The sequence below is a fragment of the Vulpes lagopus genome, chromosome 10 (genome assembly GCF_018345385.1).
Source record: "Vulpes lagopus strain Blue_001 chromosome 10, ASM1834538v1, whole genome shotgun sequence".
NCBI classification, from domain to species: Eukaryota; Metazoa; Chordata; class Mammalia; order Carnivora; family Canidae; genus Vulpes; species Vulpes lagopus.
In genome coordinates, this window is record NC_054833.1 from 50,124,436 (window position 1) to 50,149,094 (window position 24,659).

Genomic DNA, 24,659 nt, shown 5'->3' on the forward strand with positions numbered 1-24,659 from the left:
AGTGACAATGGTGTATATATGATAGATGGAAATCATAGGGAATTGGAGCTAGGAAATGGTTTCCAAGAAGCAATGAATAATCTCAGTTTTAAAGGTTTAACAGGAAAAAAAAAAAAAGGTTTAACAGAAATTCTTAAATGTCATACAGTGGAAAAGGATATTCCAGACAAAGCATATGTGTGTAAAGAATACAGAAATGACCTAAACTCAGGCCACAACCCTGATCAGGAAGAAGGGGAGAAATCAATTAACTTGTCATGCAGAATTTTTTTTTTTAAAGATTTTTTATTTATTCATGAGAGACAAAGAGAGAGAGGGGCAGAGACACAGGCAGAGGGAGAAGGAGGCTCCATGCAGGAAGCCTGACGTGGGACTCAATCCCGGGTCTCCAGGATCACGCCCTGGGCTGAAGGCAGGCATTAAACCGCTGAGCCACCCAGGGATCCCTGTCATGCAGAATTTGATACCACTGATCACACTCTTTCCTTTCTTCATATTCTCTGCCCTATCCTTCTCTTTTGTTGGATTCTTCTTCTATTCCAGAGTCTGCCTCCATCCTCCTCACACTCTAACTGCTCTCTGAAGATCTGATCCAAGCCTACTACTGACTGACACTGCAAACCACATCACAGTAAAGTTTCCATTTGTAATTTTAATGATAGTACAAAAGAATATTCAGTTCTCTCCACAGAATTGGTCAAATTAATTGCTTTCATAAAAGTTAAGTACAAACTAACAAAGAAATAGCAGTTATAAGGATAATATGGTGCAAGAATAGTGACTTAAAGTACACTATGGCAGATTAATAAAATGCATTGAAAAGAAGCAAGCAGAAAGTAATCCTGGGGAAATTAAATTGCAGAATCTAAAGTGATTTAGAAATAGTCTAACTGGAATTGAATTGCAGATGAGAAAAATTGCTCATATAAGTTTTAACCAAATCTAAAAGATGTTCAAAAAGAACTGCAGAATGAATTAACAGAATTCTAGACTTGTGCTTTCTCTGAAGAATGTAAGTGGGTCTTCTACCTCTAAATTCAAATCTCAGAATGTCCTGCAGAAATTGCCTCTAATAATCACAATTCCTACACAGAAACCTAAGGAAATAGATGGTTTCTAAGGTAACCACTGCCCATATCCATACCATGAAATCTGACACATCAGTCATCATCTGAGCTTCTCAGAAATTAATTGGAAAAGCTGATTTGTCATATTTCTGCCCTAAGGCTGCAACCCTTTAAAACAAATGAACTCCATGTTCTTCATTAGGTGAGTTTGCCAGTGGCTTGCTAATACAGAAAATCCAAATCCATCTTTGTAGAGGTCAAAGTGAAATTTGTGAGAATAATCTCTTCTGATGGTTGTGCTATTAATTCCCAATGGCCAATGGAAACAGAAGTCCTTACAATATTACAAAAGCAGCTTTTAAAAACTTTTAAAGAGATACTAAAAAAAGAACAATTTGGTTGTCCCATGCATACTTTTTGCTAATTTTATGTCTACCAGAAAAAAAGAAGTCTGCTAATTGTCCATCCAACAAAGAAAATAAACAAGGAAAGGGAGAGGCTCCTTGGGTGTGCAATATGAGCTACACTCTCAGAACCTTTGATAACTACAGCTCAGACTCTCTGCTTCCTAAAAGGGAAAGCCACTTCAGCTGTAAATTGACAGAATCATTTTGGAAGGCAAAACAAATACCCTTCTTCTTTTTTTACCCTCTAGGAGTAAGAACAGAGAAGAGAAGGGGGTCAACAGAAATGGAGCTATTCTCTTTATACAGCTTAATATTATGAATACCATTTGGGATGTATCACAAATAATGTTATAAAACTTGTGAAGTTTTTTCATTCAATCCAATTCCACTAAATGAACTTGTTTGTAAGTGGATCAGCTGTCACCACATTGTACACTGCATTTAAAATTATTTTCCTTCCTCTTGAGAATTTCATTTAATAGGCTTATGTAAATTAAGTACCTTTATTTACTGCTCCATCCAAATAGAAAGAGAGCAAGTTGTAAGAGAAACATTTTGCAACAATATAACCCAGGCATTCACATTAATAAAATAGTTCAGTAGAATACTAAAAATAGGTTATTTGAATGCACTGTAACAAAATAGGATCCCTTGGGACACAGACACAAGACAAGTATATTTATGAAGAATGTGGTAAACTAGGAAAATTACAAATCCAATTAGCACTTGATAAAGAACTCCAATACAAAGCTTTTTAGAAATCGTGACTATTCAAATAGCAGCTATACTGGAAACAATTCAGATAATACGGTTTGCTTGCCTAAACAAACAAGCTGGTCCTAAATGGAAGCAGGAGGAGAAAGGGGGAAAAAGTGTCCAGAAACCACTCTTTTAGTCACCTAAAAAGGATTTCCTCCTGATGCACAAAACTCAGGAGAAAAGGACAATTAACTATCCTTTTGGGAACCTGATTCGGTACCAAATATCAGGGTAGTATTGTAAAGTCTGTTCTTTAATGTCTAACTTTTGCTACCCTGTGCTCTGCTACTTGTAATCTCTCTGCTTTGTGTCATTAGTTACATAGAAGGCCTGTTAAAAGAAAGCAATCAACTGTAAATTGGCCATTTTACTTTTGGAAAGCAAGATGGCAAAACACATCTACAGCTATAGCTATGATCTTCATTTCATGTATATAAACCGTCCACTCTTTTCCCAGGGCTTTCTATAAACCATATAATTTAATCTTCAAGTAGCCATGAAGGACAGATTTTCTTACCTTTTTACATAAGATGAAAATGAGGCTCAAACAGATTAACTTACAATTTGGGTCTAGCCCAGGAATGCAAAATCCATCAATGTAATATTTCACAATAATCAAATATGGGACAAAAACTATGTATCATCTTAGATGTTATAAAAAGCACTTGACCAAATTATGACCATTCATAATTTTAAAAAGAAAAGCACTCAAAACTAGGAATAGAGAACTTTCTCAATCTGATGAAAGACAACTATGATATGGGTAAGTAGACATTTGGTTAACTTTCTAGTTCTATCTCCTTTACCAGGTAGCTCCTATCTGATAAAGGTAGTACACATCCACAACCTTTATGCTTAACAATAATAATGACCCTGGTTAGTGGACTGCATCTGGACTAGGAAAACTAATAATCTGATAGGAAGTATAAATTCAAACTTCTTTATAATGGATTATGTCCCTTGCAGAAGGGACCATGGAGGAGATACCTAATGGAGTTATTACAAGAGACAGTTTCTGGAGGACCAGGAAGCTTCTAAGCCAGTATGGTTCCCCCACCCACTCACTGGGAATCTTGTCTCCTTGCATCTGAATTCTCATGGGCGGGGCGGGGGGGGGGGGGGGGGAGCAAGATTAACCCATGGAATGCAGCAAGGGCTCCCAAAAAAAAGGGACACCTGAGGTTGCTCTGAAAGCCAAGTATAGCAATTAATCTTCCTTCTTCCATCCAAATGTTTAGGTGAACCTAAACAAACCTTGGGTGGGAACAAAATATTTAAATTCTATATCATACTTAATGGCTAAATATTGAATGCATTTCCTGCAAAGATCAGGGAAAAGGCACTCACTTCTTCTTAAAATTGCATAGGAGGTCCTAGCCAACTGCAGTAGGCAAGAAAGGTAAATAAACACATACAACGAGGAAAAATTAAATCTTTATATTTAGAAGACAAGATTGTTTATGCAAAAAATCCTTTAAAAAATCTATCAAAAAAAATCCTAGTAGAACAAATAAATCTACCAATGCTTCAGGATACAAAACCAAAATACAAACATTAATTCCAAGTTTGTTGCATTAGCAACAACCTAAAAATATTTTTTTTCAAATACCAGTTACATGTTATCATAAATCTTAAAATATTTCATAAGAAATTTATGATAGGCGAGGCATAGAGGATTTTCAGGGGAGTGAAAATATACAATGGTGTATAAAGTGTCATCATACATTTGTCCAAACCCACAGAATGTACAATACCAGAAGTATATCTTAACATAAAGTATGGGCTTTGAGCATATGATGTCAACGTAAGCATCATTTTTAACAAAAGTACCACTATGAGGGAGTCAATGCATGTGGAGACATAAGAAGTATTGAAAATTTCTGTACCTTCTTCTCAATTTTGCTGTGAACCTAAAATTACTCTTAAAAAATAAAATCTTAAAAACACATCATATCGCAGTGGCGCTTCAGTTGGTTAAGTGTCTGACTTTTGATTTCAGCTCAGTTCTTGATCTCAAGATTGGGAGTTCAAGCTTCACACTGGGCTCAACATTGGGAATGGAGTCTACTCCAAAAAACAAAACAAAACAAAAAAACAAACATCAGTAACAAAACATCATAAAATACTTAAAAAGAAATAAAACGCTAAGACCTATAACAGAAAATTCTTAAACAGTGCTGTCAGAAAGAAACAAATATATATTCCATGTCTGAAAATAGGAAGATTCAATATTGTCAATATTAACAATTTGCCAATTCTCAAACTGATCAATGACATCATCATTAAAACCCCACCCAACATGTTTCAAGTATATTCTAAAATTTACAAAGAAATTCAAAAGACCAGAACGCCTGGGTGGCTCAGTGGTTAAGAAGCATCTGCCTTAGGCCCAGGGTCGTGATCCTGCAGTCCCTGGATGGAGTCCTGCATCAGGCTCCCTACATGGAACCTGCTTCTCCCTCTGCCTGTGTGTGTGTCTCTGCCTCTCTCTCTCTCTCTGTTTCTCTCATGAATAAATAAAATCTTTTTTTTAAAAAAAAAAAGGAGAAATTCAAAAGACTCAGAATAAGTGAAATATTGAAGAAGAATAAAGTTAAAGGTCTTACACTGCCTGTTTTCATGACTTACTCTAAAATTACCACCATAATTAACAAAGTACAATATTGGCAATAAGGACAGATACAGATCAAAAAGGGAAGAATAGGAAGTCCAAACACAGACCCACAAAACAAATCAGTTGACTTTTGGCAACAGACTAAGTAAATTCCTAGGGAAAGAAGAAATGGTGTGTAAAAAGTGAAAATCCAGATGAAAGTAAATACATCCTGGAACGCCTGTGTGGCTCAGCAGTTGAGCGTCTGCCTTTGGCTCAGGGCATGATCCTGGGATCAGGGATCAGGTCTCACACAGGTCTCCCTGCTTCTCCCTCTGCCTATGTCTCTGCCACTCTCTCTCTCTCTCTCTCTGTGTGTGTGTGTGTCTCTGTCTCTGTCTCTCATGAATAAATAAATAAAATCTTAAAAAAAAAGAAAAAAGGGATCCCTGGGTGGCGCAGCGATTTGGCGCCTGCCTTTGGCCCAGGGCGCGATCCTGGAGACCCCAGATCGAATCCCACGTCGGGCTCCCAGGGCATGGAGCCTGCTTCTCCCTCTGCCTGTGTCTCTGCCTCTCTCTCTCTCTCTCTCTGTGACTATCATAAATAAAAGTAAAAAAAAAAATTATAAAAAAAAGGGGGGAACCCCCCTTGTTCCCTAAGTTATTAAAAAAAAAAAAAGAAAAAGTAAATACATCCTGATCCCCACCTACCTCAAAGTGTATATTTTAAAAATCCTTTCCTGGGGCAGCCTGGGTGGCTCAGGGGTTTAGCGCGGCCTTCAGCCCAGGGCCTGATCCTGGAGACCCAGAATCAAGTCCCATATCAGGCTCCCAGCATGGAGTCTGCTTCTCCCTCTGCCTGTGTCTCTGTCTCTGTCTCTCTCTCTCTCTCTCTCTCTGTGTGTGTGTGTGTGTCTCTAAATAAATAAATAAAATCTTTAAAATAAAAAATCCTTTCCAAGAGAATATAAAACCTAAAAGTACAAAGCTTCTAGACAATAACCAAAGAGAGTAGATTAGTGATATCTTGGTATAACAAGTCTTCATAAATATACAAAGCTCTAGATTTGCAAGAAAAGAAACAGATGTGAACTGGACCCCAAAGGTTACAATTTCTGAACTTCAAAAGTTACCATTATGAGAAAATGAAAGGCAAGCTACAGACCAAGAGAAAATATATGCAAATATATGTCTGGAAAAGAATTTGAGACTGTGTAAACAATCCAGTTTTTCTATTGGGAAAAAAACTTGAACAGAAACTTTCGCAAAAAATATAGAACACTTAGGTCACTTCCACATCTGAGCTGTTGTAAGTAATACTGTAGTGAACATCGGGGTATAGATATCTCTTCAAAGTAGTGATCTTGTTTCCTTCAGATATATACCCAGAAGTAGGACTGCCACATCATTTGGTAGTTCTATTTTTTTTTTTTTTTTGAGGATCCTCCACATTGTTTTTCACAGTGGCTGTACCAATTTACATTCCCACCAACAGTGCACAAAGGTTCTCTTTTCTCCATATCTTTTGTCTTTTTGATAACAATCACTCTAACAGGCATGAGGGGTTATCTCAGAGGGATTTTATTTGCATTTTTCTGATGATTAGTGATACTGAGCATCTTTTCATGAACTTGTTAGCCATTTATACCTTCTCTGAAGAAAATGTCTATTTCAAATCCTCTGCCATTATTTGAAACAAATTTTGGGGCTTTTGCTGTTTAGTTGTATGGGTTCCTTGAACATTTGGGATGTTAACTCCTTACCAGAAGGATGGTTTGCAAATACTTTTTTCCCATCCTATAAGTTTCCTTTGCATTTTGTTGTTGGTTTTGTTGAAAGAAATGAGAAGATGGTTTTTTTGCTGTGCAAAAGCTTTCAAGTTTGATGTAATCCCACCTGTGTACTTTTGCTTTTTTTGCCTGTGTTGTCATATCCAAAAAAAATCATCGCCAAGACCCATATCAGAGCTTTCCCTCTCATGTTTTCTTTTAGGAGTTTCATGGTTTTGAGTCTTAAATTTGTATCTTTAATCCACTTTACTTAATTTTTTGTGTGTGGTATAAATTAGTGTCCAGTTTCATTCTTCTCTATGTGGATATCCAATTTTTACAATGGCGTTTACTGAAGAGACTATCTTTTCCCCATTGACTATTTTGGCTCCCTTGTCAAATATAACCATAATGCATGGGTTTATTCCTGAGATCTTGGTTCTGTTTTGCCAGTCCCTGTATCTTTTGTTTTTTGCTTTTTTAAAAGATTTATTTAAGTAATCTCTACACCAGATGTGGGGCTCAAATTCACAATCCCAAGGATCAAGCGTCACATGCTCTACTGACTGAGCCAGTCAGGCACGCCTTACTGATCCAAGTTCACTGATCCATATATCTGTTCTTAAGCCAGCACCATACTGTACTAGACTTGTATGTCCGACAACACAGATAAATTTTTAAAACATGCTGAGCAAACGAGACCACAAAGTTCATACTGCAGGATTACGTTTATTTGAGGTTCTAAAGTGGACAAAACTAAGCTAGGTGAATGGAATAGCAGTTGTGTCAGAGAAGGGCAGGAAAAGGCATAATAAGTATGCAGAATTACTCATATGAGTAATTTTGAGCAAATGTCAATTCTTTTCAGGGTCACAATTATATGCTTATATTCTAAATAGTATTTGGACACGGAAATTTATAAAAAAAAAAAAAAGGCAATCCATTCCTTTCAACAGCCTTGTTAATACAAGCAAACCAAGACCTTAAGTATTGCTTTGAAATGTTGAATTTAACTGGACAGATGCTAAAATTTCCATAACTCGACCCAGGTACCACAAGACTTAGCTCACATTTTTCCTCTTTACTCTTTTCAGTTAACTAGTCATCAATTCCTGAATTAGACAGGATCTCACTTATTTAATTGCTGATACATTCATTCAATTGTCAAATGAACTGTGCACTTCCTTGTGAAGGTCACAGTCTTTAGAGCATCCAGCTGCCAGTGTAACCTGAGACATTTAAAAATTGGTATGCATAGCAAAACCAATTTAAGTTTATTAACATTTTTCATTTCCATTCAATTTCCCATGACAACTCACCCTCATACTCACAATGTTTCCTTCATTTCACTAATGAGCTAAAGATAGCTTTCACATTTATTTCAGTTCTTTCAGAACTGGATACATTTGGCAATACCAACCATTTAAATGAGGCAATATCCAATTCAGAATAGGTTTTGAAAACATTTCACTGTGTTCTATGTCACCCATAAAGCTACGTGGTACTGAGCTCTTTCACTAAAAGCAAACATGTAAGAAAAGTTTAAACTAATTACCAAGGGTCAATAGCTGCCAGACATCCAGTTATATAAACAGATGTGTCTTCTGGCTCCAGAGCAAGTTAGACACTGATGAGAGGAGGTAGTAATCTCTAAACAGTGAGCAATGTATGATTTTCACTGGAGAAAAGGGATCCAAATCTAAATTTTTCCTCAAAACATACCAGGAAATGGCATGAGACAGCATATTTAATGTGCCTATATTTTTCTGTAATACAAACTATAAAAAGCCTTCTTGGCTACAATAGTATAAGAAAGACTATAGGGGCATAGGTTAATGGAGGGGAAAAGGAATATGAAACAATATTAACTAATGTACCAGATATGGGTTCTAGGAATTGCAGAAAAAGTTAATGCCTGAGGTATAATTCAAGACTTGGTAATAAATCAAGGCAGAGATTTCCAGTTCAAACAATGAAATGAATATACCACTACTATATGGATATATAATATATCCCTCCAAAAAGGAATAAATTAAAAGGCATTTGATGAGAAGTGTAAACCCCAAAAAAAATCAAGAGAAAGAGGATAGTACACAGCAAATAGTAACAACATCTTAATACTATGCTAGGTGGATGAACAACAGTAAAGCAATAATCAGCAGTGAAGAAAATCACAACCAGAGTGGCTGCACCCGGAAATGCCCACAATACGCCAGGCTATTCATGCCAGAGGACAAATGGCTCTCCTCTGACCAAGGGCAAATCCATTCCTATACTGAACCACAGCATCATTCCTACTAGACATCACATTTCCTTCTAGGTACAAATGAGATTTCTCTTACTGGTTGTCAACTAGTCCAAAGCCAATGTAGGGGAGGGGAGGCCCTAGGATTATCAAGTACTTGCACAGACTTTTCTTAACTGTAATAGTTCATTTTTGTTGTGGTTTTTATAAAAACACCTTAACTCTATTCACCCACGAAGCAATTTCCTTTGTGCTTCCTCACAGCTTTGGCCCCTTCCCCAGCCCAGCATTCTGGATCCCAGGGAACTAGCGCTGTCTTCCTTGTCAATGCAAGCAAGATATCCTCTTGCCAAATACTTATGCTCCCAACTAGAGGTTTCAGGGCCGGAACTCCCATCTCACTGCTATGGCACACTCCAAAACAATTATATGAGAATATATTATGAGTCTTTAAACACATAGTAGCTTTAAAATCCTTTTTATAGGCAACTCCGTGATGCAAATGAATTACTCCACTGTATTTTGTTCTCCTCGGTTTAGCTATAAATAGACTAATGCCAAACCTTTAATATCTATGGAAATCAGTATCTATAACTCTGTGATAACAGAGGCAGATTCCAACGTGAGAAACAACTAGATAACTAAGTGCAAAGTGCATTTGAGTGTGTATATGGGAGCACACACATGTGCACAGGTTAGAAGAGAGAAAAAGCTCACAGATCTAGAAATAATTTGGTATAAAAAAACAAGCATTTTATAGCACCAAAAGCAAAGACTATGGCATATAAAGAATGTAGGTAAGACAGGCAGACCTCATCAAAAAACAAGACACCAATAGTAAGTGCTGTTCCCTTGATACATAAATCTCCAAAAGCAAGAGCAGTCATCTTTAGTGGGCAGAAGAGAAAGTTAGGGTTGAGCTGAGTTTCTACTACAAGTAAAAGGTCTACTTCCTAGGAAGATAAATCATTCTTACCTTCTCATTTACATGAGTACAGTAAGGTTTACCACAGTATACAAGCTGTATTTCAACAGAAGTGTTACGTGTCAAGATACACTATGCCACTGTTTATGTCAGCCAGCAGTGAAAAAGAATATAGTGGTTGGAATATCCTGGGCCCTAAAGTCTCAAAGAACAAAGTTCTTCATTTTCTGTCTGGGTTCTGCAAGTGAGTCAGGGTTCCTTAGGCAATGGTTCTCAAAAATGTGGTACACAGATAATCCACTACTACCACGACACCCTTTTAGGAAGTCTGCAAGATCAAACCTATCTTCATAATAATATTACTACGATGTGTTACGTGTTACCATATTGACATTTTCAGTCACAATACAAATGCAATGGTAGATAAAACTGCTGGTGCATCAGCACCAATCAAGGAATTGGCAAAACCAATTCTTGGACTTGCCACCTACACATACTCCTTATAACAGAAGATATCAGTTGCACCTGCAAATGCCCTTTCATAAACCAGTAAAAATTACAGATTTCATTAAATCTCAACCCTTAAGTACAAGCATATATCTTTTCTGAGGCTGCCATAACAAATAATCACAAACTTGGTGGCTTAAAATCGGCATTTATTCCCCCAGAGTTCTGGAGACCAGAATAACATTTAAATGTCAGCAAAGCCACATTCCCTCTAACGAGGAGTCTAGGAGAGAAGTCATTCCTCATCTCTTCCAGTTTCTGCTAGCTCCAGGTGTTTCTTGGCTTGTAGCCCCATTACTCTCACCTCAGCCTCCACGATCACACATTACCTCCTCATCATCCCCAAATATGTCTTCTCTTCTGCTTCTCTCCCATATGGATATTTATCACTGGATTTAGGCCTCACTCAAATAATCCAAAATGGTCTCCTCATCTCAAGATCTTTAACTTAATTATACCTGCAAAGACTCCTTTTCCAGAAAACATTCTCACGTTCCAGGAATCAGGATGTGAACATATCTTCTAAGGACATTATTCAGCTCATTCCAAATATCTTTAATATTCTCTGTGACAGAGTGAGAGCACTTCTGCTGCACAGTGCAATACAATGGTTATTTCTAGGAAAAGCACTTGTGAGACTGTTGAACTGCAATAAGAACTAGATGCCTTTTGCATGCACATCACTGTTACTTAAAACAACTGTCAAGCTACAATGCAGAAACAAGAGCAGTCCTCAAAGATGGAAATTTGTCTGGTACTATCAGCAGGGCCTCACAACTAAGCCTTGATGTTCTCCTATTAAACATAACTAAACATCAACATTAGATAACACCACTAACCATCATGAATCTAACAAAAATATGAACACCATCCAAACCACAAATGACCAAACATCCCCCTCTACTGGCTAGTAACTGTGACTGCTGCCCCCCTACCATTTATTCCTTCTTAAATATGAGATTTAAGATACTCAATTAATTGTACAATCATCCCAGTTACCTACAGCATTTAATCCAGCGCAAAGCCCCCTTCTTTTAACCCTCTCTTGAAACATCTAACACAAACCCAAGTCCTGTAATAAATCCTTTCTGAAAAATTCTTACTGAGTATTCTCCCTGGCTACCACAAGTAATAAACCCAACTTAGTCAACTACAGGTGAATTCCTGCTGATGTTTGGCTACACAGCTGTGACAATGGTTTCTGAGTCTTGGACATTTGCAATACTTCTTCAAATATGAACAAGGTGAGCCTGTTATTTCAAGGAAAACAACCAACAGCATGTACTGCCAATGATAACATTCAGGTTTTCAAGAGAAAATTTGATTTTTTGGGAACTTTCATCTCTCATGCACCAGATGACTTTCCAATATTTAAAGACTTCTCTTAAATGAGAATGGTGCTGATATTAACGATGTGCGGGTGGAGTAGAGGGTTCTCATTATAAAATGAATTGGGTCACCATTTAGAAGATCTGTGTAATTTGGAGAACAAGTATTTTCCAAATAAAGCATGAGATTTAAAAATAATGCATAAGAAAAAAGTCTTTTCAGAGTGCAAGAAAGACTAATGAATTTTATTTTAACAAAGAACAAAGAGGCCAACTAATGGTTTCAGATTCTATACTGCAACTAATCTTCAAGAAATTCTCAGTGGTCAGTTCTAGTGTAGCATCAAAGAGCATCCTCAATCACTTGAGAGGGCTAATCCAACATACCTCTTCTGCTAAGTACAATTACCTGGGAGGCCAGATTTTCCTCATATACTTCAATGAAACATGTTGCAAACAGACTGAACTCAGAAGCTGTTATTAGAATCCAGCTATCTACAATTCTAAATAGAATTCTATTTAGCCAGATGTTAAGATTTGCAAAAATATAATAGTGCCATTTTCTATTTTTTTTTTATTTTGGAAAACTATCTTACATAAAAACCTTTATGCTAAACATGGGATCAGTTTGCTATTTTAAGTTATTATAAAAATTTTCCAACATTAGCTTCTAATAAGAGTAAATATCAAAAGATATAACGCACAAAAACAAAAGCTCTTTGGGCTACAAAGAATGTCTACAAATTTCAAGACTTCTTGCAACCATAAAGTTTCTGAATTGCTAGCCTAAAGCATTCCTACTTTTCAAAACAGCTTCATTCTTTTTTCTAGAAACACATCAGTTCCAGTAACTTTATGTGACAGAGAATCTACATTCAGATTATTCAAATCTTACCTCACACAATTAGCAGGTACAACAACAAAACTGAATAACAATTCCATCCCCAGTGCTTCCTTGAAAGTTTCAAGATCTCAGTAATATGAAATTAAGGGTATATACATAAACATGCCAATTCACAACAATTTAAATGAACAATAGCAAGTGAAGGTTTATGTACATGGTTGGTCTGAGACAACTCCCAAACCAAGAAATTCATCTAAGTCTATAATACCTCAGCTGCCAAACAAAGACAGAACAGGTTTGGAGGAACATATTTGTAAACCACCCTACAGAATTTTCATAAGAGAAAAGCAGCCTGAAAATAACTTCAGAATCCAAAAATTATGAAATGCACATGGTAACAACCCATCATCATAAAAAATAATAATAATAACCATACACAAAACACAGGGGTTTGTAGTCCCAAGATATTTAGGTCAAGAAATTATGTGGTAGAGGCTCAAATGATTAAGTTTAAAATTTATTAAACATGTAAGAGAAGAAATAAAAAACATGAGAATAAGTTCTTTTTAGGGTATACTGGAAATCAAAACTTACTGGAATGAAAACAGGCACTTGAAATTTAAACCTGCATGGTTGGGCTAAACACTAAATTACACACAGAGGAGAACAGAGATGAGTTGGGAGATAAATCTGAGCAATTAAGCAGAGGCAGCACAGAGATAACATGACAGAAAATATGAAAAGACGACAAGACCAAGAGAATAAAATATAAACACAACATACTAGATACTATCAACTGGAGTTTCCTCAGTTTTAGGAAGTATGAATCCTCAAATGTGAACTCATGGAGAAAAAACAGAAGGAAAAAAATCAAATTACTACAAAAGAATGACAAATAGACTAACACCAGCAATGGCAAAAGCCGGCAGACAGTGGGATAATATTTTTTATTAACAACAGCGAAAAAAAAAAAAAAAAAACCTGCTATAGCACCCAATCAAACCAACACTTAAGTCTAGTGTATTCAGAGAAAAAAGGATCTACTATCAACATGTCCTCACTGAAAGAACTACTACAAAATGTATTTTGAGGAAAACTAATTAAAAATGAAAAATGGGAACAAGACTTGATCAACTAAGTAAATGTGCAGGTTTACTTTTAAAGAATAAGCACTGCTGCTCAAGGGGTAGAGAAATAACTAATGTGTAAGACATAAAAATACATGAAACAATCTGAATATAACAACATTAGAGTTGAGTTGGGAGAGAGACTGAAGTTAAGGTGGTTGGTCCAAGGGTTTCATATTGTACAAGAGGAGGGCAGAGAAAATGGTTAACTTTAGATTTAAATCAAGGATGCCTTTATCACATCAAGGGTAACCAAAACATCTCAATGTCAAAGACAACCAGGTACATATGACAAACTGAAAAATAGCACTGAAGTGTGCCAAAAGCCAAGTAAGTACGGATACTGACATAAACCCCTTTGGGATTCACAAACTCCCACTCTACCTTGGGGGATTGCTCATATTGTTTGTAACAAGTCACTTGACACATGAGTGCCAGTGTCAACCATATAATGTTACCAAACCTTAAGTTCTCTCTCTCAAGATAAATATATACACAACAACAAAATCTATTATTTTCTTCTTACATCCTAAAGGATAACCTAACCCTACTACCTGAACCCTACTCTTCACTCTGCAAAGACACATTATATGCCCAGGATTCTATACTAAGCACAACTTCCCCAGATAAAATACTCCCTGACATTGTAAGAATCATGAGTTAACTAGGCAAAGAAGGGACTAAGTGAAGAGTCTGCGGAGAGATGTAACAGCATAAGCAAAGGCCAAAGAGATAAAAGGGCATGGTCTCTGTGAGGAAAAAAAACACACAGCTTGAAACTGTAGTTCTGAATTGCTAAGGCACAAAGCTCATGTCCCTGGCACTGACTCCTAAAATCCAAGATGTGACATCCTTATCCTCACTGTAGAATATAAAGCTGCTGGTGGGTCCCAGTCTAATCTTTTCCACCTTCCTCTCCTCATAGTAATCCATGGTTCCCACATATTATCAAGTCTCAGATGCCTGCACTGCAAAGCAGACAGGGTTTCACTAGCCTCAAAGGAACATGAAATCGGAGTACCACTCTGCCGGACAAAACAAATTTCCATTGCACAGGTGCACTTTTACACTGCCTTTTCTCAGAATATATCTAGGTGTAAAAAAAGTAATCACAATACTGACTTCCAGTAAGTGGTAGAACAATTCCACAGATGAATCCAGTGGCTGCTGAAAGCATATACAGATGACAAGAACTACTGGCAATATATAATGAGGAGTCTGTAACACTCGGGGCCTATTTTTTCTTTCACTCTCCAATATGAAAGATAATATAGCTGGCACCCCAAAAGCGGAAGATTCCCTTGCCCCTGCCAACACTTAATAGACAATTAGCACACATTACTTGATATCAGGAGTTCTCAAAGAAATTAAGTTTTCTATACCTAATTGAATTGAATATGTTAAACAACTCAAGTCCTAATGGTTGCATAACAGCCTAACCAGGTAATTACACTTATCAACTTTATGTAACTGTTATTTATACATTTATTCCTTATACATCCAGTTGTTTATACATTCATTCCTTCACTCAGTCACTCAAATACAATTAAGAACTCTTGGTTCTCTGTACCAAGAACTGGCGCTGGTTTCTGGTGATAAAAAAAAATTTCTTGCCCAATATGACATACCTAGTTTACTACAATTTAATTTCAAGAACTATGTCTTTCATTAAACTAACCTTCTCTTCATATTGCTTTAAAATTCCGAATAATTCAAATAAGACTCAGACCCATGTGACTCTAAGTTTGTTCCAAATCTAAAGAATCAGGATGAGAAAACATACATCTTACATAGTAGGTGCTCAAGAACTGTCTGGTTAAAGCAATTATGATCATTAAAAAATCTGAAAAAATAAGTAGCTTGTGATGATTTTCAAGTAAGAATGTCCAAAGTCATGCATATGTTAAGAGCTGCTTTTACTAGATTATGTTCTTGTGTCTGGTTTAACTCATCCTAAAAATAAATGATCAATCAGACTTTACAAAAGAACAATGGATGGATACCATCAATAAATGGTACAAAACCAATTGCATAGCTATGTACGAATTTACTTCTATCTGAGGAAAGCTGTGTTAGGTTCTAGGAAGGATATAAAAGCAAACAAAATAATTCTGCCCTCATAAGCTTATAATATTCTAGAGGAGAAAGACAGTACAAAAGTAACAGAAACAAAGAACAATACAATGAGAGTTGTAAATGTAGAGACCTATGGAAATAACCTGTAGAAAAGACACAATTCAAAATCATTTTTTAAAGCAATATACCATCAATTAAGTTTAAATAAGGTTTTGCTGAAGTTAGGATCACAACTGACTCCCAACGATCAATTGTGTAAGTACCTACAAATCAAGATTCCAACATATTAATGAGAAGCTATTTCCATTTCCTTAAAACATGGTCAAATTCAACAACAAATTCAAATTTGTTACAGCATCACCTAACTCAATCTTCCACTTCCTTCAATACTCTCTCACTGCACCAAGTAATACGTGGAGCACACAGTGGGCAATTAAACGATTGTATCGCATAGAAAACCCAAAAGCCTCCACCCCAAGATTGCTAGAACTCATACAGCAATTTGGCAGCATGGCAGGATATAAAATCAATGCCCTGAAATCAATGGCATTTCTATACACTAACAATGAGACTGAAGAAAGAGAAATTAAGGAGTCAATCCCATTTACAATTGCACCAAAAAGCATAAGATACCTAGGAATAAACCCAACCAAAGAGGTAAAGGATCTATACCCTAAAAACTATAGAACACTTCTGAAAGAAATTGAGGAAGACACAAAGAGATGGAAAAATATTCCATGCTCATGGATTGGAAGAATTAATATTGTGAAAATGTCAATATTACCCAGGGCAATTTACACGTTTAATGCAATCCCTATCAAAATACCATGGACTTTCTTCAGAGAGTTAGAACAAATTATTTTAAGATTTGTGTGGAATCAGAAAAGACCCCGAATAGCCAGGGGAATTTTAAAAAAGAAAACCATAGCTGGGGGCATCACAATGCCAGATTTCAGGTTGTACTACAAAGCTGTGGTCATCAAGACAGTGTGGTACTGGCACAAAAACAGACACATAGATCAATGGAACTGAATAGAGAAGCCAGAAGTGGACCCTCAACTTTATGGTCAACTAATATTCGATAAAGGAGGAAAGACTATCCACTGGAAGAAAGACAGTCTCTTCAATAAATGGTGCTGGGAAAATTGGACATCCACATGCAGAAGAATGAAACTGGACCACTCTCTATCACCATACACAAAGATAAACTCAAAATGGATGAAAGATCTAAATGTGAGACAAGATTCCATCAAAATCCTAGAGGAGAACACAGGCAACACCCTTTTTGAACTTGGCCACAGTAACTTCTTGCAAGATACATCCACGAAGGCAAAAGAAACAAAAGCAAAAATGAACTACTGGGACTTCATCAAGATAAGAAGCTTCTGCACAGCAAAGGATACAGTCAACAAAACTAAAAGACAACCTACAGAATGGGAGATTTTTGCAAATGACCTATCAGATAAAGGGCTACTTTCCAAGATCTATAAAGAACTTATTAAACTCAACACCAAAGAAACAAACAATCCAATCATGAAATGGGCAAAAGCCATGAAGAGAAATCTCACAGAGGAAGACATGGACATGGCCAACATGCACATGAGAAAATGCTCGGCATCACTTGCCATCAGAGAAATACAAATCAAAACCACAATGAGATACCACCTCACAGCAGTGAGAATGGGGAAAATTAACAAGGCAGGAAACCACAAATGTTGGAGAGGATGCGGAGAAAAGGGAACCCTCTTACAGTGCTGGTGGGAATGTGAACTGGTGCAGCCGCTCTGGAAAACTGTGAAGGTTCCTCAAAGAGTTAAAAATAGACCTGCCCTATGACCCAGCAATTGCACTGTTGGGGATTTACCCCAAAGATTCAGATGCAATGAAACGCCGGGACACCTGCACCGCGATGTTTCTAGCAGCAATGTCCACAATAGCCAATCTGTGGAAGGAGCCTCGGTGTCCATCGAAAGATGAATGGTAAAGAAGATGTGGTTTATGTATACAATGGAATATTCCTCAGCCATTAGAAACGACAAATACCCACCATTTGCTTCAACGTGGATGGAACTGGAAGGTATTTTGCTGAGTGAAGTAAGTCAATCGGAGAAGGACAAACAGTGTATGTTCTCATTCATTTGGGGAATATAAATAATAGTGAAAGGGAATATAAGGGAAGGGAGAAGAAATGTGTGGGAAATATCAGGAAGGGAGACAGAACATAAAGACTCCTATCTCTGGGAAACTAACTAGGGGTGATGGAAGGGGAGGAGGGCGGGGGGTGAGGGTGAATGGGTGACAGGCAGTGAGGGGGGGCACTTGACGGGATGAGCACTGGGTGTTATTCTGTATGTTGGTTAACTGAACACCAATAAAAAATAAATTCATCACTAAAAAATTAATTAATTAATTAATCAAAAAATGAATCGCATACCTGATTTAATAAAAAAAAAGAAAGAAAGAAACCCTCATCTATTTAGATGCAGAACAAAAATCATTCTGTGGTACTCACGTGACAAAAAAAAAAAAAAAGGTAAAAAGGTGCATGAACAAATGTCAACCACAGTGGTTAGTAAAATATTTTGCAATGCAGAAGTAAACTGACACATATTAAATACAGAATAACTCTTGGATTTAATATGAGGTTGTCAAATCTCTCAAACTGCAGTCAAAATATTTTATTTCCTCTCCGCAGCTGAAGTGAAACTGTGGCTACAAATATTTTTCTAGGCCAAATTTAAAGACAGAGCATCTGATTTACTTAAAAACTAACAGCACCTTGTCACTGAGTCCTAAATAACATGTCTAAAAGAGCTGTATTTTCTAATACTGTGGTACCTAAAACGTGATTGTTGATGTTTTTTAATCTGTACTCAAGTACTATAATTTTACATAGGTTTAAGAATTCAATGAAGGGACAATATGAGCATAAAACCCCAAAAGCAGCCTACTTTTTAAATCCTGCACCACTACAGCTGTTTTGACACTTTCATCAATTTTAAGCAAGTCATAGATTGTTATATTCATTGCCTCAGAGTCATAGTACAAATCTTAAGATTTTTCTGTCTCTTTCAGATCTATGAAAAATTTTGCTTTCTTCTGTACATTTTTATTTAATTTGAAGGTCAATTAAAACCTTTCATGAACATTAACAAAAATAAAAACAAAGAAACGAGTATTCAATTTTAAACTGCAATCCATGTAGATCTGTTTGTATTTGCATGTTCTCAGAATATGCTTTTAAAGAACATGCCTTTTACTCCAAAGCAAACAAAATGAATGTGAAGTTTTAACTTTATTTTGTAATCTACTAGAATCACCATAGCTATGAAACTTCAAAAGGTATTTTATCCAAGTACTAGTTCATCATAACACAGTTCTCAAATCATTATAGATTTTTAAGAGACAAAGTCAAGGAAAGTAATGTTTAAAAAATGCATTCTATGCCCCATTTCATCTCAAATAGACTTCATTATTTCTTACTTTCATAGCATCAAGGTAGTATTTGTGTGTGTGTGTGTGTGTGTGTGTGTGTGTGTGTTCTCTTCCTGTTTGGTTTTGTTTTTGTTGTTTTCCCCTCTAAAAGTCCTAATTTATAATGCCTGTTTGCAACATATTCAAAGTAATCTGTGTAGTAGTGAACTTTATTTCCAAAAAGCAACTTCAGGATACTTCCCTCCAGCACCAAAATAACTAACAATCCCTGTTAACAACTCTCTCACTCTTCATCTTGTGGTCTCCTTGGCTAAACCAAAAATTTCTTAGACAGGATTATATTCCTTTAATTTGTGCTGGGTTATTTCACAGAATTGAAAGAGGCAAATTTCATGTTGCCACTGATAGATTGCCTTGCAAAGGCAGTTCTCAAACATAAATCTGGGGTTATAAAAATGCACTAAAATACAAAGATTTTTTTCATTTAAAACCTGCCAAAGGATTTAGACATTTTGCCTTCAAAATAAAGATGGCCTATTTACACAATTCTTTTTCACCTGACCAACAAAATAAGAGCTCCACATTTAGAATGGTTGGCCCTTGTTAATTTGTAATTTCTGCAAATTTGAAAACATTTATAGTTCTCATTGTATTGTCCTATGTTTCTGTTAAATCCTCTTTCTCCTCTAATAGATTATAAGCGTATGACAGAAGAATTGTTTTTGTTCATATGTTTTCTTTAAATATTAGTTATTCTTATACAAAATTATAAGCCTAAACCATTTAATGCAGTATTACTAGGTAGTGAAACCTTTTTTTTTTTACTATACATACATTTTGAGCAGAATCAAATATTTTCTCTCCCACCCAGTTCCTTTATTCCTCCCATTAAAACAGAACCTACTATCCAATGACTCAAAACTTATTTTAACATTCAATTTTATTTAAGATTTTATTTATTTATTCGTGAGAGATAGAAAGAGGCAGAGACACAGGCAGAGGGTGAAGCAGGCTCCATGCAGGGAGACCAATGTGGGACTCGATCTGAGGTCTCCAGGATCATGCCCTGGGCCTTCTGAAGGCAGGCGCTAAACCGCTGAGCCACCCAGGCTGCCCTAAAATTCAATTTTAAGAGTCCACCGTTCTTTCACCAAATGACTCTGGTTATCACTGCACAACTATAAAATATTTCATAAATACAAAGCTTTCTACCCATTTAAAAAAGGAGGCCAATAAATTCAGCACTGGAAAAAGCATGGCGCGGAGACAATAAATCTTTAATATATGTTCATTCTCAAGTGTTAAGCATCCTCACATCTCTCACCTTCTGATTCAATTGGTTTTATGTATTATTAACACACTGTGTCTGGTAATAAAATGCCTCATGGATACTTTTTAAAAAATATTTTATTAATGTTTGACACAGAGAGAACATAAGTAGGCAGAGTGGCATGGGAAGAGGGAGATGCTGGGATCTATGCAGGGTTCAATCCCAGGACCCAGGGATCATGACCTGAGCCAAAGGTAGATGCTTAACCAACTGAGCCACCCAGGCACTCCCTCATGGATACTTTTTAAAAAGATTTATGTTACTATGGATTCTCCTTAAACCAAGAAGAGAGGGGCTAAGTAAAAATAAGCCCAAGTGAGGATGACCTTCAGAAAAGCCTATGAAATGAAGATGTCAGTGCCATCCCACTCCATCCCACTGCTACTGTGCTGGCAGCAGAGGAACTGAAACCAGAGGAAGAACAGCACTAGGCCCTTCTCTGAGTCTGTTAAATGAGCACCTGTTCTGCCCAGTTATGGTGATTTTTGCTGAGGGTAACCAACTTCTTCCACTCTGCATGGAGGCATGCACTATAGCACAAGTTCAATGAGAATCAATGAGAACAGAAGAGGCAGCAACAGGAAAAGGGAGTAAAGGATCCCTAGTGCACTGTGGTTGCTTTGTGACTAGAATTTATTTCTTTGAAACATGATAAAGAAATTCAAAGATATTCTAATGGGAAGCAAGTCATTCTATATACAAGGCAAGAAAGACAGCAGAACCTATTTTGACATTTGAAGGAATAACATTGTTCTAAAAAGGGGGGGAAGGAAAGGAACATTTGCTGTCAGCTAAATAGTGTTCTTCATGAGTATGTGAAATAAAAAATACTTAATATATAAAATCAGGATAGAAATGTACATAATTTTTATATAAATGCCCCAAAAAAACTGAGATCACTGGTCTAGAAATAACTTTGCTTTCCTCTAACTTTAATGAGTACAATTTGCTCACCTCCAGCAAGATCTGCTTCATACCACGGTGACAGAAAGGTATTCTGAGAACCTCCATCTCTTCAACTCTTTCACTGAGTAATCAAGCTCCCCTTTGCACAGAAGAAAGCCAGCCACTAGCTGACCTGGAGGTCAGTCCTGCTTTCAGGGGCTACTCCCAAGTTTTTGCATCTTTGTTCACAGTTTTTAAGCCGGGGCTTCTGATCTACACTGACAATACCCAGTTCCCATCATGATGTTATCAGCAACAGAAGGATCTATTAATTATCCTGTAGTCCCTGATTTGTTGTGTGCTATAAACCACACTGTTTGCATGACAACACAACCCTCCTAAATGAGAAAATAACTCAAGGAGTAGTAACTACCTAATCTGTTGACTTTTAATACCTATATAGGAAGTGCTGATCTATTTCCACCTCACTAGTATGTATCTGTATTATATTATTGTATTTTTAAGTTGAGGTAGATCCTGGCAGTGAAAACTAGCAAACCACCTTTGATTTTTGGTTACAATTCTAGAGCTTAATAAATATATGTAAGTAATGCATGTGTTATTTATTTGAGCATTTCATTCAGGGAAAAGCAAACCAAGTAGAACCACTAACACAAAGAATACACCAAACATTAGAATTTGAGAGCAAGGAAGGAAGCTGACATATCATCTAGGCAAGCTCTCTCAGGTGTGCCATGTGGAAAACAGAAATTAACAGTCAAAGTTAGAAACTTAAATAGCAACTTGACTAAGGCCAGTAACAGTTTATGGACTAAATCTGGTGTGCAGATCATACTTTAAGTAGTACTGCTTTAGAACAAAACAGACAGTTCTTTGGGGTTTCCCAGTTTCTTTACCTTGCTACCGAAGATGCTCTGAGAATATCTGTCAAAAACAGAACACACTATGTACGCATCTAAAGAATTCCCTGTATTTTTCAATCTAACAAACCTGCTCAGAAAGTGAACTACATAATCCACACTCCTAAGAGTTCATTCCTTTTTCTTCCCTGCATTGCTTACAACTATTTATTAAGTTGTAGGACTGTAATCAAATATCAAGGCTACCTTGCTAGCTTTCACTCCCAGAATCTACCTTAAAAAAAAAAAAAACCTACTAAATGCCATCCTTCTAACTTTTTGCACTTGCTTATAAATCTTCAAGTATTATTCAGTGATTCTGTGTATACATCTATAATTCTCTTTAAAAGTGAAGCATATGATAACACTGATGCCAAAATTAACTCTGTTGTTTTAAGTGGAGAGATGTAGACACAAGTGAATGGTATCAAGTGGCTAGGAGGATGAAAAGAAATCTAGCAAATAGCGATTTCCTGGAATCATTCCAAATGCTTAAACATTTAGTTCAGCTGAAATTGATTAAAAGCTTACCTATGTGACAAGTATAGAAATCTCTAAAAACTAATAGAAATTAACTGTCATTTTGACATATTTGAGCCTTTTTAAGAGTAAGTCAAAAAGACTGTCCATTTGAGTACCTTCTTGCAAGGCAATTAAATGCCCCCCAAGATTTCATATCATTCAAGGCTAAATGCCCTTTGAATTGAATATTTAAGATTTTTGTTATGTACTGGGTACAAATCTTTTATTAACATAGCACTTACATTCAATAGAAGTCAACAGGGAAATGTTTTTAAATGCACAAAATGTCCCCTTATGCAATTCTGGCTGAATACAACTAATACTTAAGATGAAGTCAAGTTGTTTGCTCTCTAAATAAGCCTTATTGTGCCCACTATAAAGTGATTATGGCAAATCAGGAGGGGTTTGGGACAAGGAATTAAGGAAAAGTTACCTCTGATTCATACCTGGTAGGCTATAATAGTAATGTTCTCAACATAAACAGATTTGACAAGTGAAGCAGCTTTGGTAAATGAACCTTTATCCATGTACACTATTGTTGGGTCAGACAAAAGTACTGCTAGCTATGACTTGCTCATAATTCTTCATTTTAAATATACTGGCCTTTCTTCTTAATAATTTAAGAAAATTAGGAACAGCAGGTTCAATTCAAAAGGAGGATTACTGTTCTAACCCAACTACCAGAACTGAACCTGAGAAGTCCCAGTAAACAATAAACATCAATCACAATTATTCTCAATGAAAGCAATGTTAAACTTTGATTTTTCACATTTATATTACTACAGAAAAATATTGTGTATATTTACTTTTTATTACAAATTATGTCTATTTCCAATCTAAGTCTCCCATAGTAACATAGTGTTATATTCCAATTTCCTTCAATATGCAATCTCCAGGCTACCAGTAAGTTTCACGCCTCCTACAAGATATTTAGCCTATCTGATGGTTCTTTCTTTTTCCACCCCAAGTATAAGTAACCAAAAGATATGCCAGTTGGAGCAGAAACATCACCACTACTGCCGCAGAAATGTCTTATAAGGAGAATACGTACGAATTTAACCCTGACCCTTTCTCTAAAACACTTATCTCCCTGATACAGTGGTCCAGGCATGTTTTCTGAGCTTCCCAACAAAGAAGTTATAATCAGTAATCTCTTGATCAATGAAGGTAACACACTAATAGGGAAATAGCAATCTCACCAAGCCAGAATTAAGAATGTTCTAAAAATCAAGGAAATTTTATATTAGAGGGGACTGAAAGTCCAAAAGGTCATTAAAAGTTAACTAACTTGGAAATTAAGTCCAGAATCAAAAAGGATGCTAAATAGGACTCCATACATACTGCAGTGATTGCCATGAAAAATGAACTGCCTCACAAACCACAAAAAATTGAGCACACAGCTACCTCTGAAATACTGTTCTCCGAGAGAAATACAAAAGTACATAATAAGATGATTTTCATATAAAAATCAAAATGGAGTCAAGCTTCCAGCACAACTTCCCTGCTTTGAGCATTCCAAAAGCTGAAAAAAGAGATCTGCTGGCTTTCTCATTCTTGGAGGCTATTCATACTGTTGCCACATTTGGGGAAGAGAAGCAGAAAACCAACCAGGTCCTTCAAAGTCTTACCACACTCCAAAATAAAAGCTCTCTGAAGTGATAAGAGCTTGAAAATTGTTTTTATTTTATACCTTGTATTTGCATCATTTTTTCTAGGAGCCCCAGTAAAGAACTACAAATAAGCTCAGTTTTGTCACATAGCTAGAATTCCTACAGCATGTGCTTAGGTGAATGAATTACTTTGTTTATTCAATCTTGCAGTCCTAAGATCTTTCAACATCATTTCAGAAAAGATTTAGGTGAATAGCTCTGCCAATAACATAGAAAATAGCCATTAAAATAATCCATGAGAAAGAATA

At 36.4% G+C, this 24,659-nt stretch overlaps 1 protein-coding gene across 2 annotated transcripts in view; it reads right to left on the reverse strand.

The window, feature by feature from the left end:
- The window catches only part of DDX10 (DEAD-box helicase 10), a 253,969-nt gene that overhangs the window by 148,852 nt on the left and 80,458 nt on the right, over positions 1 to 24,659 (reverse strand). The window contains exon 15 of one of the 2 annotated variants that reach the window (XM_041772525.1): positions 3,803 to 4,297. The exons of the other annotated variant lie outside the window; for it this stretch is intronic. Coding sequence (XP_041628459.1) covers positions 4,200 to 4,297 — 98 coding nt within the window. The 3' untranslated portion in view covers positions 3,803 to 4,199. Of the gene's footprint in view, positions 1 to 3,802; positions 4,298 to 24,659 lie in introns of those variants that run through there. 2 annotated transcript variants of the gene reach the window in all.